Source organism: Diplotaxodon limnothrissa, linkage group LG18 (assembly GCF_057381915.1).
Source record: "Diplotaxodon limnothrissa isolate DT_005_m linkage group LG18, D_limnothrissa_male_GT1.1, whole genome shotgun sequence".
Classification (NCBI taxonomy): Eukaryota; Metazoa; Chordata; class Actinopteri; order Cichliformes; family Cichlidae; genus Diplotaxodon; species Diplotaxodon limnothrissa.
In genome coordinates this window covers 4,978,491-4,996,183 of record NC_140613.1, presented here as the reverse complement: position 1 = coordinate 4,996,183, position 17,693 = coordinate 4,978,491, and the positions used below count along the sequence as shown (strand labels likewise).

Genomic DNA, 17,693 nt, shown 5'->3' with positions numbered 1-17,693 from the left:
GTGGAGGATGGTCGCAAGACATCTTGGATGTCTGTAAACGCTGCTAATCAGCTGCTAATCAGCGTGTACCTCCGTCCATCCACACACACACACTCGAGAAGCATTTGTTTGGATCAACTTGACAAGTCAAAAAACATAACAACTTCCAGTGGAGACGCAATGCAGGCGCGTTTAGCAGCTGACAGCCGGCAGTGACTGCAGCTCACATGCCAGGGGCCAAACTCAGCGACACTCCTTTAATAATTGCGCCGTGATGAGGACGAAGTGCGGCCTGAGCGTGGCTAAAGAAAAAACACAGCTACTGTAGCCACGACGCCTGTGTAGTAAAGTTGAGCCGACTGCAAAGTAGCAGCCATGTCTTGTTAGCTGGTTTTGCAGCAGCATCCAATGAAAGATGGCGACCTCAGGCGTGAATTCGCGGATTCCCCAACCCCCAACCGATTTGAATCAGTTAGTTAGCAAGAGAGCTAACTTGCCCCTGACCGTGTGTTTACCACCCCTCTCCCCTTAATGACAGAGAACAGCTTCTTACTCACCTGTCAACTCTCACTATACGGCTCTGCAAACACTGTGGTAGCTGCTGCTGGAGGTGGTGCTGGACTGAGGCCTCGAACTGGCTTCCAGGCTAAATGCGCAGGGTGTTAGCTAGCGAGCTAGCAAGCTGTATCGAGCACGCTAGCTGCGAACAACCGGCTCAAACTTCACCAGCAAACAGTCTTCAGGTGTCAGGGGACCCACCCACAGCCAGTTACAGCGCAATGACAAAAACACTCCAACACTGACACGGGGAAGGGGGGGAAAAGAAAGGAAAACGAGGTCCCCCTTAACAACACTGCAAGCTAGTTAGCAAGTTAGCTAGGTGGCTAGCTAGCTAGCTTGCCTGCCTATCAAGTTTGTGCAGTCGATGAAAACTGGCGTCTGGAAGCAAAATCCCTCACGGTCAACAGCAGGCTCTGAGGGAGGGAGGCCAGTCCAGAAACAATCAGGGGAAGCCTAAAAAGTGAGAAATAAACGTGACTCGTCTTCCAGCTTCCGATCGATCAAACATTCGCTCCTGCTAAAGATGAGAGAGAGAAGAGGGGGGTTTGGAATGGAGAAGTCGGCGTTTCCTTTCCTTTTCGTGTGCAGCGCAAAGATCGTCTATAGCGCAGATTTACCGGACATCTCAGCGGCTCCGAAAAACTTTTTTTAAGTGTCCACCAAAGGCCAGAGCTTCATTATAAATATTTTAATTAATAAAGCCCAATAATATCAGATAGCTTCAAACGTATTCACATATTTAAAAATGGGGCCACTTACATCTTAAACCAGGCTTTTAATCAAACAAGCAACCTATCAGAAATACACACAAATAATCATAAGTAAAAATAAATCAGCAAAACATAATCAAGGAATATATATATATATATATATATATATATATATATATATATATATATATATATATATATATATATATATATATATATATATATATATAAGAAACAATTTTGATACTAATCAGGAAGGCATGCAAATGGTTTTTATCTGCTAGATTACCAAACGTGGCTAAGCTCAACAGGCATGGCTGTGCACTGCTATTCTTAATTTCAATATTTGGTAAAAGGACTAGTAAATAAAAACGTGTTCTTGAAATTATCTGTAGCATTTGCTTCCCTAATATTTTAATCTTCCACAGTTTGGGGACTTTAACTGTGAAAGCTGATAGCTCAAAGTTCGATATCTAAGATCTAAGAGGGTGAGTCAGTTTGTGACAGACTTTCGTAAATATAAGAAGGTCCAAGACAAATGAGGATTTTCTATTCGGGTAAGAGTATTTTAAAGGCGGCTTATATTGTTTACCTCATATCAATAGACTAACGCTACATGTTAAATAGGTTTATTGTGTTATGTTTCTGTATAATAGGTAGAAAGACACATCTTATAGTTTGAGGTGGTGCAAAGAATTTTTATATATACACAACAGTGATTACAAATTAAGAAGACAGAACTGAAGCTAAGTTAAAAAATATAAAATTCAGACTCAGATTGTGCGAAAGAGTACTTCAAATGGCATTAATTAATAATATATGCAGTATAAATCAAAGAAGGTATGTGGACTCTGCTGTCATGACAGGTGTGTTCACCTGACACAGAAAAACAGACCCGTTATGCAGTTTAACAGAGAGCAGTAGGAATGATTTCCTGAAGCGTTCTTCATTCAGTGAGGTTGAACACGTCTGAGGAAGAATGTGCTCTGCTGCCTCTGCAGTGTGGAGCGGAGCAGGTGTGATGGGGTATGGTGGAGAGCAGTTTGTTCAGTGACCTCCTGTTTCTCACTGACTCAGACGCCTCCAGATTCTGGCCAGTGATCCTGTGGAGCCTGCTGCCATCTCTGGCACCGATGCTGTCCACCCAGCAGTCAACTGCAAAGTAAACAGCGCCCTTGCCGCACACTGAGCTTCCTCCGAAAGCAGAGTCTGCTCATTCCCTGCTCATATACAGCACCAATGTTGGTCCTCCAGCCCAGTCTGCCATTCAAGAGAACACCTGTAGCTCTCCTCTGGAAGCCAACCAACTCTTTTTTGTCTTGCTGACATTCAGGAGGTTTTTTCCCTGCACTCCAATTCCAGCCAGCCCTTAATACACCCACCCACTGCAGCGTCATCAGAGCACTTCTTTTCCCAACAGTGAAAAGTAAACAGGAATGGAGACAGGACAGTCAGCTGTGGTGCCCCAGTACTGATAAGCACCACATCAGACATGGCTCCCCCGCCATACAAACCAACAGACAGCCACGAGACCGTGGAAGTGACACCCATCCTGAGCAGGTATTAAACTTACTGAAAAACATGACTCTCACAATGCCACCAAGGTATATCCACTCCTGTGTGGGCTACTGGTTATTTTCTAAATATAATCTTTTTGACTTAAAAAGACAAACAAGACAACTTTTTAAAATAACTGCTGACAAATGAATTTGTTACAGCAGGTGAGAATGAAGTAAAACACAACAAATATATAGGAAATAAGTATAACAGCTTATGAGTCAGTAAAATAAGAATATAGCGTGACAAAACTATTATGAAGAGAAGTAAAAAAAATTAATTTGAAATCATAATAAATGCGAGACATGAAAATTTAAAAAACCATAACAAATGAACAAATCTAAATCTTTAAGTGACAATAAATAGATAGGAATATTTAAATGGTAACAAATAGATAGATAAACAAACAAACAAACAAACAAACAAACAAACAAATAAATAAATAAATAAATAAATAAATAAATAAATGTGCAAAAGTTTCAAGTCACACCTCATTTATTTGTTTTGCTTCAAATGAGACAGATTATTTGTGGGTTTTTTGGGTTTTTATTGCTGACACTGGCTGCTTTTTCACTCATTTTCAGTCCAGTCCTTGTACCTCACCATGTTCACAGGAATGTTTGTTAAGCAGCTTTACACTGACCTATGGATGAAAAAACCACATAACTTACGGGATGAACCTGTGTTGTGTCCACACATAACAGACAACCAAGTGAAGAAATTTTCAGATTCTATCTTCTGGCTCTTTGTTACTAATAGCCTGTCAAAAAAAACACATTTATTCCCACTCCCACAATGGTTTGACAGGAATATACGTTACTTTTTGCAACAACAAGGGGATTCCCAAAGAGCTATTAGCTGACACCATGGCATACCTAAGCATCATGTGCAGTGTGTCCTTAACAAATCGGAGTGACCTGTACAAGTGACAGGCCTAAAAACTGTCATGAAATCCAGCAAAGACCTGACACAGGACCTGAGAGGTGAATCCTGGACCTTCGGATAATTCATCTGCTGTTTACTGAAGCCTCATCAGAAATACTCTCAGCTGAAGGGTGGCTGTCAAGAAGCCATTCTTAAGCAAAGGAAACAGGGAGAAAAGGCTGAGGTGTTCCAGGTTACACAAGAACTGGACTAAAAATCAGTCAGTATCTGTCTATAAAACTGTCTGGAAGCTCTGTCATAGTGTAGTAAGTATTGTTGGGGATCTTATCAATGCTGATGAAATAGTGCCATCAGATTTTGACCCCCTCATGCTACATCATCTTGAAAATATCTGACTGGAAAGGCAGTGATCCCAAATAGACTGCCAGTGCAGTAAAATCATACCTGGATAGAAAACAGTGGAACACCATCAGTCATGGATTGGCCTCCCCAGAGCCTGAATCTTAGTATTACAGAAGCATTGTTGGATCATCCTGACAGAGAACAGAACAAAAGACAGCAAACATCCAAAGAAGAGCTTTGAATGTCCTTCAAGAAACCTGGAGAACTACTTCTGAAGACTAACAGAGTTGAGGCTGTGTTAAATAATAAAAGTGATCGTACCAAATATTGACCTTCAAGCTCTAAAGAATTGTACAAACTCTGTTTTTACCTTATATTCCATATTTCCACGTGAGCTGCCGTGTTTCAGTAAAATGTTGCACCTATTTTGCATTTTTAAGCAAAATATAAAGAAAGACTTTCTCACAAGGCTATATTTCATCATCAGTGCAGGAGGAAAGCTGACACTGAGGGAAAATTCTTTAAAGTGCTAAGGAAAAAATGTTGTCCTGTTTTGACTTTTTCTGTTCTGGTGCTGAGTTAGCGGATACCGAGCTTGCGCTAAAGTCTCAGTTCTCACTGAGGCCGGAGGAGCAGAGCCAGAGGATCGAGGCGGATGTAAACACGAGCCGCTCTCCGTCAGCGGAGTGATACCTCTGCGCGTGTTTTTCTATCTCTGCGCCTAGAGCTGTCACACAGGGCTCCAGCCCCCGCCCCTCCTCCCCCCTCCTTTTACTCTTCCTCGCTCGCGCTCGCAGCAGGTCGTCCTGATTGGTCCACACTGCCCGTGGGTGCACGCGGATCCACTCGTGATCAGGGAGAGTGGGCGGGATCACGGGCTATTCTTGTCCGCTGATTGGCTGCTTGTCGCTCCGCGCGGATCACAACAAGAATGTTTTTCAAACTAGAGTCAATGCTGTCAAAGCAGCAAGCACACACACACACACACACACACACACACACACACACACACGTATATGTGAATGATAAATAATTATTATTAATTATTAAATATTGTTTTATTAAAATGTCACCAACTCCAAGTTACAGCGCTATAAAAAGTTTTCTGTTTATTATTAAATAATACAAATAACAAAACCTTAAATTAAAATGAAAATTAGACACTTTCTGGCAACTTGAAGTGTTAATAATAGCCAAATTTTATCCAATTCAACGAATAATTAATAAATAAATCCAAAGAAACAAAGAAGTTGTAATAATAATAAAAATGAAAAAATAAGACAATTAATTAAAGCCTAATTAAATACATAGCAAAAAATATTTTAAAAAGTAGATTGCCATGACAAAACAAATATCTCAGTCAGATAAAAGGTAATCTGAAATAATAAAAATGACAATACAAAGAAAATACTATGAATTCAAATAATAAAAAATACAAATATTTCAGACTAAGCAAAACAAAATAAAACGGAATTTAGTAAAAGAACCCCCCCCCCCCCCCCCCCACACACACACACACACATATATGTCATTAACTGCATCACTGACATAAAATGTATCAATGCCATAAAAAATTAGATCAGTTGATAAAATAGGTCACTGTAATTTTTCGGACGTAATGAGCAAACAGCAAACAAACCTAATGAGATTCCCATATTAATACCTACCTACCTAGTCCCAAAGTTACTTTCAGACCTGTTTTTACAGACAGGAAATAAATAAAAACTCAACTCTGCTTCCTTTGTGTAGGACATACGGTGGAATCAGTGGGTGTAAATCAATCTCAATATATGATTTTTTGTTTAATAATAATTTAGAAAATCTGAAAAAAATTCTTTCATTTTTAATATTCTAAAGAAAACCCTGCTTACGTAAACAGCAACACTAAATGAATGAATAAATTTCTTTATTATCACTTTAAAAACTACATTGTGAAGTAATAATATGCATGTAAATAAATACACTCACATATAAATGAATAGTACTTAAATATGCATGTGTACATTTAAGTTGTTTTTATGTATCTCATACTCACACAGATAGATAAGATAAAATGTTATTGAAAAAAGCTGTTAAGCTTTTGTGTCTCTTGAATAAATCTAAATGATTCAATACAACCAGTATTTTTGTTTTTGATGATTTGGATTTCTTGTGGTTGTGTCTATTTTTGTTGTGTCTGTGTCCGGACGCCAGGGGGCGGTGTCCAAAAAACACACACACAAACTGTTTTCTGAGTCTTTTCCGGCTGTAGCGGAACTCCGGGCTTTCTTTCCCTGTGCCGTCAGCGGACTACAACGTGTCCCGACAAAATGGCACTTTATAATTTCAAGAAGATTATGGTGGTTCCCACCGCCAAGGTAAGTTTTACCTTTTGTTAACATCGCGTTTTAAAGCGGCTGAGGTTCGGTGCGGCTCGCTGTGGGAGATGGCAGGAGATAAAAGATGGTGGAAAAGAAAACACGTGCCGTACTGGGCTGAAGAGAGACCAGCATGTTTAAGAAAAGCAGACTTCAGGCAGAAAACTGCTACACTGAGTCTGACATGTCGTTATATGTGAATAAACAGCCAGTAAAAGTCTGTGTTAGCCGGTGGTAGCTCTGATTTTCGCTTTCAGAACTGCATTCACAAATCTGGAGGTTTACGTATGTGTTTTCTTACCTCTGTATAAGTTTAAGGCTGTTTGTTTCATAGGTTTCTGTTTCCTGTGAGCAGAGACACTGTTGCTCACTTCGGCAGGTATAAGATACTTTCATCACCTCATGAAAACAGGCCCAATGACTCTCGTGTGGCTGCGGTGGTGTCAGTCCTTTTAAACACTACGTTGTGGCGGCCTACTATGAGAAGACAGTCATGAAAGACTCTGCCTTCTTTCCTCAAACTGTTTTTTTAATATAACTTGTATGCCGAACTTTAAAAAACACTATAATTCGTGTTAAGCGTCACATAAAATTGTGTTATAAGCTGCCTGATTTGGCCGGTAGCCGAGTAAACATTAAACTGATTGGTTTCTCAGGGAGGTCTGGCTGGATTCTAGGAAAACCGATTATATGAGGTTTAATGTACTGAATTACAGGGAAATGGAATTTTCTTGTACGTAATGTAACTATTCGTGTATTGATAAACCTCAAATAGCCAAATAATTAAAGACAGAGGCCAAAAATAAAATCACTTTTTCAGATGATGTTATAATGAATTGTTTGTTTGTGGTGATCTATGGCTGACCTTTACCCTGTTTAAATCTGTGCAGGATTTCATCGATGTCACTTTATCCAAAACCCAAAGGAAGACGCCCACGGTGGTACACAAACATTACCAGATTCACCGTATCCGACACTTTTACATGCGAAAGGTGAAGTTCACCCAGCAGAACTACCATGACCGCCTCACGCAGATCCTCGCCGACTTCCCCAAGCTCGACGTAAGAAAAGAAAATTTGAAACAGACTCATTTCATTTAAATATCTGGTCAAACTCGTATGATGCTTAATGTTACGTGATGTTTTCCATCTCCTCAGGACATCCACCCTTTCTATGCTGATCTAATGAACGTCTTGTATGACAAAGATCATTACAAGTTGGCCTTAGGACAGTTAAACATTGCCAAGAATCTGATTGACAAGTAAGTTTATCTAAAATCTAATGCTGGTTATTGTTGTGCTGTGAACACTGCTTTCAGATCTTTGTTCCTCCTGATGTACAAATCTGAATCAAAAGCCTCTCACTCTATTCACTAATGGATTTCACTGATGGATCTAAAGCTTTGACATCTTCTGTGGTGTTTGCATACAGTGCATATTTTGGAACCTTGGAAAAATATTTGTGCAAGGTGATAAGATATCGTTTGTCCATTTTCTTAAAGCCTTTGTTACTCAGTGTATTGATTGATTTCTTACCTTCAGAATGAGAGTCTGGTTTCAGTGCATCTATGTGAGCTTGGTGGGTATGCTGATGCGCTCAATAGGCCTGTTTTTGTAAATGTCTGGGTTTCATTAGACGATTCAGTTTAGCAGCCACTGCATTGTTTTTCTTGGCCTTCATGCATTTATATTACACCTTCAGAAACTTCAAGCTACAGAACAGCTGTGGCTCCTGCAGGAACAGGCACTGATTTATGGAGCGCTTGATTTGCTTTGCGTTCTATTGGCAGTGCTTGCATTTACAGTAGATTAATTGTGCAGCCCTAGTTACATCAGTGTGTTACTGTAATCACATGTAAGCATTGGCAGTTGCCAGTATTTTTCTTCCTGAAATGATGGTGTGGTCTAGAGCTCTGACTTATGACCATTATTTATTTTTTATTGCACAAAGAACAAGAGGATGATGGCAGAGTGCAAACATAAGAAACTGTCTGCCGCTGCTAACAGGATGTCAGGTCCTTGCAAGCATCTGCAAGACAGCATGCAAACACAACGTGAAGAACCTGAAGCTGAGCATAATCAGACCTGCAGTGTAGCAGCAGGACTTCACGTCTTTGATGCCTCCATTTCCACCTGTACATATTTCTACTGTCAAATGTGTTGATCGCTGTTAAGTGCTTCTGTTTGGGCTGGTTTTCAACTTTGTTGTCAGCTTGGTGTTAAAATTAAAACTGTAAAATGATCACACACGTCTCCTGTGTGTCCTCGGAAGGTTTATATTGTTAAACAAAACTATGTGAGTGTTTCAAAGTAATGCAAAAAGTAGTGTCATGAATCACTTTCTCCAGAGGATAATCAAGTAATTTAATTGATTACCTAAAAAAAGTGACTTGTACTACATTACTTTTCTGAGTAACGACCCCAACGCTCGTCTAGACTTACTCTCCTATAACAAAGTAGTGAAGAGGCATCTTTTGTTCTTTCAGTGTTGCCAAAGACTACGTGCGCCTGATGAAGTATGGAGACTCTCTGTATCGGTGTAAGCAGCTGAAGCGAGCTGCTCTCGGGCGTATGTGCACCATCCTGAAACGGCAGAAATCCAGCCTGGAGTACCTGGAGCAAGGTGAGCAGAGTTTAGGCTGTGATTGAGAAGCTGAGTCCGTCCAAAATCGTACTTTTCCTTTTAGCTGAAAAGTTTGAGTTAGGGCTGCTCAATTAATCGAATTTTAATCACGATTACGATCTGGGCTTTCAACGATCATTAAAAATGACTGAGCCGATTATTAGCCCCTCCCTCGTGCTTTACTCTTGCGCTGCTCCGTGTGGCAAATCGAGCGCACCTCTCTGCATTTCGAACACGTGTCACAACAATTAAGAGCAGCGGTCCCCAACCTTTTTTGCGCCACGGACCGGTTTATGCCCGACAATATTTTCATGGACCGGCCTTTAAGGTGTCGCGGATAAATACAACAAAATAAAACTAGTACCGGTACCGAAAAAAAGAAAATTTATTCATAACACACGTGAAAAGACCCAGGAAAACCGAGTAAACGATAAAAACGATAACAAAATAACGCTGAAAACCGATAAAAATCCTGAAAACTATACATTTCACATCTGAGCCTCAACTCTCGCGGCCCGGTACCAAACGACTCACGGACCGCTACCGGTCCGAGGCCCGGGGGTTGGGGACCGCTGATTAAGAGGACCCGAGGGAAGCTCGGAAAGCTAAGCAGAAGTTATTTGGAGAGGAGAGTGACTGCCGTTGGTTGAAAAGAGAGGTAAAAAAAAACTTCAGTGGTGTGTAAACATTATGGGTTCGCGGAGTCAGACGTGGATCAAGTGGACATAGTGTGTAAACTTTGCTACAATGTAGCTGCACCACAGAGCAACACTGCAAAGTTCACTAAACATAGATGTTTACATTTTTCATTTATTTTTTATATTGCAAACATTTGCACTGTTATCAGTATTTGCACTATTTTATATTATTTTTTGACAGTCTTTAAAGTCATTATTCAATACATTGTTATTGTTAAATAAATATCGTCAAATAATCGAGATCTCAATTTCAGTGAAAATAATCGTGATTATCATTTTTGCCATAATTGAGCAGCCCTAGTTTGAGTAGTTCAGTCTGTTTCTTCTGTCTCCATACATAACCGTTACTCGTCTTTCAGTGCGTCAGCATCTGTCCCGTTTGCCAAGCATCGACCCAAACACGAGGACCCTGCTTCTGTGCGGTTACCCCAACGTGGGCAAGTCCAGTTTCATCAACAAGGTAAATCCCAGACACATTTATCACGATTATTGATTTCCACTCTGAGCCAACTTTACGAGCAAGATTTTGATTAAACTCTTAAATTATCGCACTTACTGCGCTTGCACTGCTGATTAGACTCAGACTGTATTTCGTTACCCTGTATATTTACATGTGTAATGACAAGTTGAATCCTAATCCTAAATTATTATAATCTAATGTTTCTTTTTCTGTTTGTACTGAACAGAGATTGCAATCACTAACAGTCGCCTCCATCTGCCTGCTTTCAGTGTAGCTAACAGTGTAACTGGTTTCTTCCTTGTCAGGTGACCAGAGCTGATGTTGATGTCCAGCCGTACGCTTTTACCACCAAGTCTCTGTTTGTGGGTCACATGGACTACAGATACCTCCGCTGGCAGGTGAGATGATCCTGCTCGCCTGAGTTTTACTGTGGTTATCATCTCATTGGTAAAAATGAACTCCAGGACAGTGGACGTAAAGCATGTGAAAATGAGGTTTAAAAGGAAAGCTTTGCACTTGTTTCAGTACACATTGTTTTCTTGGACTCACTTTGAATGGCTTTGCATGGTTGAGTTCATCCACTCACTGAAACAAGCCACTTTACCCTGATTTCCCTTCCTTTAAGCCAGCTGTCATCTGATAGGCTGCCCCTCATAAGCAACGCTGGGGCAGAATAGAGCAGCTTTTGTACTGATAGTCTAACTAAACATGGGATTGGTGATCTTAACTCTTTACCTGCAGAGCTGCTGAAATTCTTCCTGTTTGTGTTTAATTTATATGAAAGCTGTTTTTCTTTTATTAGCCTTACGATCATTATTGCTGAGATTTGCCTGTACTAAATGATACTATGTATGTGCTTAAAGTTGGCTGAGAGTCTGGACAACTTCACGAGACCACACAATCCCAGGAAAAATAAACATGGTAGAAATCAGCATTTAGTTTTATCTGTTTTAGGTTATAGTTTTGGAAATCTTGTGAAAATAAATGTGACTCCTGCAGGAAAGACATTCAGGACTTCAGGAGTTTCTTATTTTTTTGCTTGGATTTTGAGGAAAACAAAAATGGCCACAGTGTTTTGTCTCAGGTTTAAAAGCAGTTTCCCTAGCAGAGTTCACTTAAGCTCAAACTAAACATCTTGAAATGCATCCTGATAAATCTAGCATAGGTGCTTTCCCCTCACTCTAAAGGAGGAGTGGGAGCTGTTTTCTCCTAAAGGTGGATTGTGAGACAGGCTGACCTAAGACCATTTTAGTAAGCTACCACCTCCTGTTGTTAGTCAGATGCTAACTGTGTGTTTGTGTGTAGGTGGTGGACACCCCCGGGATCCTTGACCACCCTCTGGAGGAGAGGAACACCATCGAGATGCAAGCCATCACGGCTCTGGCTCACCTCAGGGCGGCGGTTCTTTACGTCATGGATGTTTCTGAGCAGTGCGGCCACACCCTGCAGGAGCAGCTGGAGCTCTTCAACAGCATCCGACCCCTGTTCGCCAACAAGGTCAGACGGCAGCATATCATAACTGCTCTGCAGATGAGTCAGTCCCTGAAAATTCACCCACTGGACCCCCTCAAAATCAGCTGATTCGTTATCTACAAGAACTTCAGTCTAAGCAGTCACGCAAAAAATGTCCGTCATGCTATGAATATTTTACGAGTTAGTAAGGAGGGATGGGTCTAATATTTGTGTCTCTTAATTCAGATGATCATTGTTGATGACTTCACAAACACTTTCAGGGCTGAAAAAAAAAAAGAGATTTAAGCTGTTTTAAAAACTGCAACCGGTCTCCTGATTGTGTTTAGTGAAGTGTGTAGAAGCCTGTGCCGTCGTATGCCACAAGAAAACTGCCCCAAGTTGTAAAGGGAGTGAAGTGAGACTTTGCTAAGAGACACTTTGGGTGGATTTACAAAAATGTTTGTTGTTTAAACATGTTTTTGAACCTGTACTGATGCTGGAAAAAAATACCACATATTTTAAAAGCGCCAAATTTGACCTACCCTTATTTACTTTGAGGACATCTAGCTCTGAAACATTTCCTAGTATCAAGTTAAAATTTCTCATGGCTCAAATATGCAAAAGTTACTGTAGAAAAAAGAACATCTGATCTTGAGGGGGTCTGGTGGGTTTTCAGGTTTAATTGACTTTTTTTAGCACTCACACTGTTGGTGATTGTTTTTGTACCCCGCAGCCTCTCATCATTGTGGCAAACAAATGTGACGTGAAGAAGATCAGCGAGCTGTCTGAGGAGAACCAGGTGGGTGGTTTACAGGTTGCACATCTCAAAGACAGGAATGTGTAGGATGTGTTTAAGAATTTGCTTAACGCGTTAAATGTCCTCTTTGTTGTCAGAAAATCTTTGCAGACCTGTCTGCAGAGGGAATCCCCGTCATCGAGACCAGCACCCTGACAGAGGAGGGCGTCATGCAGGTTAAAACCGAGGTGAGAAACAGCCGACTCGGGCTCGCTCTGGTCCCGGAGCGTGTCAAGTATTTGATCTCACCGTGGCTGCCATCTTTCTTTCAGGCGTGCGACCAGCTCCTCGCTCATCGCGTCAACACCAAGATGAAGGGCAAGAAGGTCCACGATGTTCTCAACCGGCTGCACCTGGCCATGCCCGCCAAGAGGGATGAGAAGGTCAGTCAATCAGCTCTTGAATGGCACTCTTAAACAGTTTAAAGCTGTTTAACGCGAGACTTTTGCTTTTTTTTTTCTTACATTTGTTAAAGGTTAAACCTGTTCATGTTTTCAGGAGAGGCCTCCGTTCATCCCAGAGGGAGCCATGATGCGCAGGAAAGCGATGGAGGTGGACGCACCCAAACGCAAACTGGTAGGTGTGGTGGGAACTTCAGGCTTATAGCAAAAGAGACGGCAAGCATTTACTTAAGCTCTTTACTTTAATTTCATTGTATATTTAGCTTATTTTACCGAACCCGGAGACAATAATCTTTCTTTGACTCTAAATAGCAAAAAAATGAGTAATAATGAGTTTTTCTTCCTCTGCTGAGTTTAATTCTCTCTGTGCGGCTGTTTGTAAAATGTTTACTGTTCTTCTTACAGGAGAGAGATCTGGAGTTGGAGCTGGGTGATGACTACATTCTGGACCTTCAGAGTAAGAACTGCTTCCCTTTAATAACGGAGCTGCTGCTGTGACATTTCAGACCATCTATTCACTGCCGTTCTTTTTTTTTTTTTTTTTTAGAATACTGGGATCTAATGAACGAGGATGAGAAGCGTGATAAGATTCCTGAAGTGTGGGAGGGCCACAACATCGCAGATTTCATTGATCCCGGCATCATGAAGGTGAGCGTCTGCTTTTGCATGTGCACGAAGGCCTGCAAAGGTTCACATTGCTGAGATTCTGCAGACATCTGTGTGCAAACAAGGACACCAACTGTGAACGCTTCCTCTGAGCAGGCTAGAGCGTCGTATAAAATGAACGGCTGTGGTTACCTGCTGTTTACATCTGTGTTTGTGTTCTTCCACAAAGGAGAAGTTCACATTAAAAACGTAACAGCCTCCAGATTAATCTGGGGAAACCTACTTCCCTTAACTGGTCCTTCCGTCATGCCAAGAAACAAAGGGCACAAACTGTTAAACAATGAAAACCACAAGATCCTTTATGATTAATAGTGACTGGGTTCATTTCTGTGTAGCGAAAGTGCATTTTCCTGTCATCTACTGTTCCTCTGTGCTTTTGTTTTCTGCTACACGAACAGAGGACACTAATCTCTATAACTAATGCATACCTCTATATTTACTCCTGAGCTATTCGTGCTGTTGTTTACGACCACACTGATATTCCAAAATGTAGAAGATAATGTGAACAACTAAAGAAATATAACCTATTCTGAGCTTTTAATGATAACAACTGAACCACTGAGGCCTTCAGCATGAATGTAATGCATTTATCTCCAGGATGCTCTCAGAAAGGCTTAATGAAGAAAAAGAGGGATAAGGCATTTGTCAAATGTGTTTCTGCCCTTTAAACTCTGTCCTCTAAATGTGTGTTTGTTTTTCTCTCGACCCTCACAGAAACTGGAGGAGCTGGAGAAGGAGGAGGAGCTGAAGGAGCGAGCCGGGGAGTACGATTCTGACGAAGAGAGCGAGGACGAGGAGATGCAAGAGATCCGCATTCTTGCCAAACAGATCCGCGAAAAGAAGCAACTCAAGGTCCTGGAGTCGAAAGAAAAGGATGTGCATGGACCTCGCATGCCCAGGACCGCCACCAAGGTGAGCAGGGCTCAGTTTAAGCTACTCACCGTCACCTTGCTGGAGTTGAGATGTGGGTCAAATTTAAGTACAGCTGCCTTCAAATACTTTATATTGATTGTTCCAAACATAATAAAAATATATGCCGACATAGCAGATTTCCCCCCTATTCTTTAATACCTGTTGGTGTTTAATTTCTTTGATGTCAACAAACATCTGAGAGCTTAAACTGTATCAAGTGCTGACAAATAGGTGAAAGAATTATGAATGCGTTCCTACTCATCACCTCACCTCTGCTGGTCGCTATTCCTGTTTTTCGAACATGGAAAATTTGCTGCACTTCCAGCAGAATAAGAGACTTGACAGCAGGTGAGAATCAGCAGATTAGAATCAAATATAAAGACGTCACATCGTTGGCTGAACATATGTAGGGACAGCGTGCACACAGGTTGAGCTGCTGGGTCCTTATAGCTGGTATGTCTTAAAACGGGCACGTATGAAGCATATTCCCTCAGTAATCGACACTGCACTCAAAACATCAGTGGAAAAAAGAATCAGTGGAAAAACGTGGCATTCATGGAAACCAGGTTATGTGCTCATCATCAGTTACCATGGTGATTTAGCCAGGTTTAAGAAAGAAAAAGGAAAATGAACCGCTTTCAGGACAAATTTTGAAGGCTCCACCTAGTGGAGCTTTTTACCCAGAGTTACTCCGTCAAGCTTCAAGCTGGTGACTCCTTTAGTTCTTTGACTGTCTTTTGTCTTTTGAGCCCACGTTTCACACGGATGTCTGAGCTCATGTTTGTGTTTGTTCTGATATGTTCAGGTTGAAAGGAAGCGGCTCGAGAAGGAGATGGGTAACCTCGGTCTGGACATGGACGACAAGGACGATGTAAGTTCTGATTTGAAATCGGCGCCTACAGGATGTATGTAACTGAATTAATGATAATGATATTAAGTTATAATTACAATGGTGCCCACGGTAACAAATAAAAAAGAGGCAACCTTTTACTATGTGGTTTAATAGTAAAAAGTTGTCAAACTGGGGCGTGGAATGAGGCTAGGTTTTTATATTATTTTGTTTATTGCTAATAATAAAGGATAAAATCTTGCTGGGTTTGGTGCGTGGACTGTTGGAGTTTTAATATAAGGGTTTTTGAATAGTTACAGTGAAACGTTTGTTTCAGTATGATCTTCTTTGAACTCATTTTATTTTGGTAAATATGTGTCTTTTTATTTATATTTTCTTTAATTAGTTTGGTTGTTTTGAGATTTATTTGTTTTATTTACATTATTGAAGAGTTTGTAAACTCATTCATGTTTCCATGGTTACGTGTTTCTTCGGTGTTGATGGTGTTGATGTGGTCTCATGTTCTTGTTCTTCATACTGGTTCTTGATGAGTGAATCTTTGGAGATGTTTGTGTCTTAAGTGTTTCCTGTCGTGTACTTTCAGAGTCACTACGCGCAGCAGGCCAGACGCTCCCGCAGCGTCGCTAAGAAGCGTAAGCGTGAAGCTTCGGCCCCTCCGACGTCCCGAACCCGCAGCCAGAGCGCCTCCCGTCCACCCCGAGACCAGTCTGGTTTACGAGATGCAAAGGTACGAGGCTGTGGAATTGCTCAGCTTTTAACTAAAATCTGCTCTGTGATCGACTCGCTTATTAGTCCTTTAGGTTTTATGAAAAGGTGGACACATCAGAGATCTGTAAACATTAGTTGTTTCACACAATTAATCACAAAGTGGCCAATACTGAAATAACTGAAGTCTTTGCCAGCTTACCTTTAATCCAGTTACCTTCTGCAAAGAAAGATTTGATCCTAAATGTTACTCGCTGATGTTTAATCTCAGAGGGTCAGTTTAGGCTGAGCTGACTGCAGCGCTGTCAGTAAACCAGCAGAAACCCTAAATACCTGATTACCTTTGAATTCCTTTTTTTGTCTGACCAACAAGGATTCACTTAAACTGCATACTGTTGTGTGCAGGAATTACTGCATTTATCAGCAGTTTTATACGTTACTAGTAGTTTCAGCTTATTTAAAAGGTTAAAAATACAATTTCATTGTTCTTATTTCTTATTTTTTAGCTCTTAAAAAGCATCAAGTGTGATTTTAATTTTTTTTGAAGGTTTCTTTTTGCTTTCATTAGTGACGGTTGAATCACAGGAAGGAGTGGATTACATGCAGTAACTAGTCTGGGGTTCAAAATGTAATAGATGACATGAAGTGAATCCCTCGTTCTGTAAACTGACCGCTGGCTTTGTCCGTTTGTTCATCAGATGGCGAAGAAGACGAAGAAGATGATGAAGAAATCCCAGAAAGACATGAACCGCCAGGGCAAGAAGGGAGAGGCAGACAGACACGTGTTTGACCTCAAACCCAAACACCTCCTGGCTGGGAAGAGGAAGTCGGGCACCACAGATCGCAGATAAAACTGCTTTTCCTGGACTGTTGACACCTGGACACTCTGCTGGCACCATTGCCGGGGAACCATTTACATGATTAGTGATTATATTAATACCAATTTTCAGCTCAAGCATTTGCTCATGGAAGTGAATCTCAGCTGTAACGAAAACATAACTGTATTGAATGGCAGAGACTTTGTAGTGGTTAATGTCTTACTGTGTTACTGCAGTAGTTCATGTGTGAAGCTGATTTGTATTCAGTATCAGTAAAGTGAAACCTTTTGCCTTACAGCTCGCATGTGGCTCTACTTTGGATAAAGTGATGATGATGCTTCCTTTAGAGTCTCTTCTTGAGAAATATTAACACGGGAGCCAAATAAACACATCGGAACTAAAATATCTCAGGTGTCATATTTTTCTCTATGGAGTGATTTTATCTTAAAGAGACAAGGTGGTGACACAACCTTATTGTGTTTTTATATTCCTGATTTGAAAATACTGGTGATAATTGTCTCAGTTGTGCAACAGTTGTGCCAATTTTGCAGCACCAAACGTGCAGTTTTGTTGCACTGAAACGTCACGTCCAAACTTACTTTCACATTTTAATAACACATTTTCTTGCTTGTGTTAAATATGCACCAACATGTTTTTCAAACCCTTTTAGTTGAATGTTTCATTTTTTTCATAACAAACATGGACAGTCCTACCAATCATCTCTTTTTCTTTTCTTTTTTTTAGTTTAATTTCATGGTTAATTTTCAACTCTTTTTGTTGTGATGGTTCACATTTTGGTAGTAACTGTCTCATTTCGGTTGTTTTTCTCTCTTTGATCCTTTTTGTATGACCTTTTTGCATCTTTTCCTAAGGTTGTTTTTTGATACTGTTTTGTGTTACATTTAGATTTTTTTTATTTTAC

At 40.7% G+C, this 17,693-nt stretch overlaps 2 protein-coding genes across 4 annotated transcripts in view; one reads left to right on the top strand and one right to left on the bottom strand.

The window, feature by feature from the left end:
- larp4b (La ribonucleoprotein 4B) overlaps positions 1–1,099 on the bottom strand; it is a 56,283-nt gene extending 55,184 nt beyond the window's left edge. For all 3 annotated transcript variants that reach the window (XM_085378894.1, XM_085378895.1, XM_085378898.1), the window contains exon 1: positions 537–1,099. The gene's annotated coding sequence lies outside the window, so the exon portion shown is untranslated. The remainder of the gene's footprint in view (positions 1–536) is intronic.
- Positions 1,100–6,289: 5,190 nt separating this feature from the next.
- On the top strand, positions 6,290–17,163 carry gtpbp4 (GTP binding protein 4). Its single transcript, XM_085377039.1, has 17 exons — positions 6,290–6,391; positions 7,282–7,452; positions 7,549–7,652; positions 8,877–9,013; positions 10,071–10,171; positions 10,477–10,569; positions 11,477–11,668; positions 12,357–12,422; positions 12,518–12,607; positions 12,692–12,802; positions 12,918–12,995; positions 13,226–13,277; positions 13,368–13,468; positions 14,201–14,398; positions 15,204–15,269; positions 15,832–15,975; positions 16,652–17,163. Exons 1-17 carry the CDS (start codon positions 6,344–6,346, stop codon positions 16,802–16,804), a joined length of 1,905 nt encoding a protein of 634 aa, XP_085233165.1. The 5' UTR covers positions 6,290–6,343; the 3' UTR covers positions 16,805–17,163.
- The last annotated feature ends 530 nt before the right edge of the window (positions 17,164–17,693 follow it).

Excerpts from the sequence above, each read along its gene's own strand:
- gtpbp4 (XM_085377039.1), top strand. The coding sequence starts at position 6,344 with ATGGCACTTTATAATTTCAAGAAGATTATGGTGGTTCCCACCGCCAAG. Across the intron at positions 12,996-13,225 it reads ACGCACCCAAACGCAAACTG|GAGAGAGATCTGGAGTTGGA; the intron begins GTAGGTGTGGTG and ends TTCTTCTTACAG. Across the intron at positions 15,270-15,831 it reads ACATGGACGACAAGGACGAT|AGTCACTACGCGCAGCAGGC; the intron begins GTAAGTTCTGAT and ends GTGTACTTTCAG.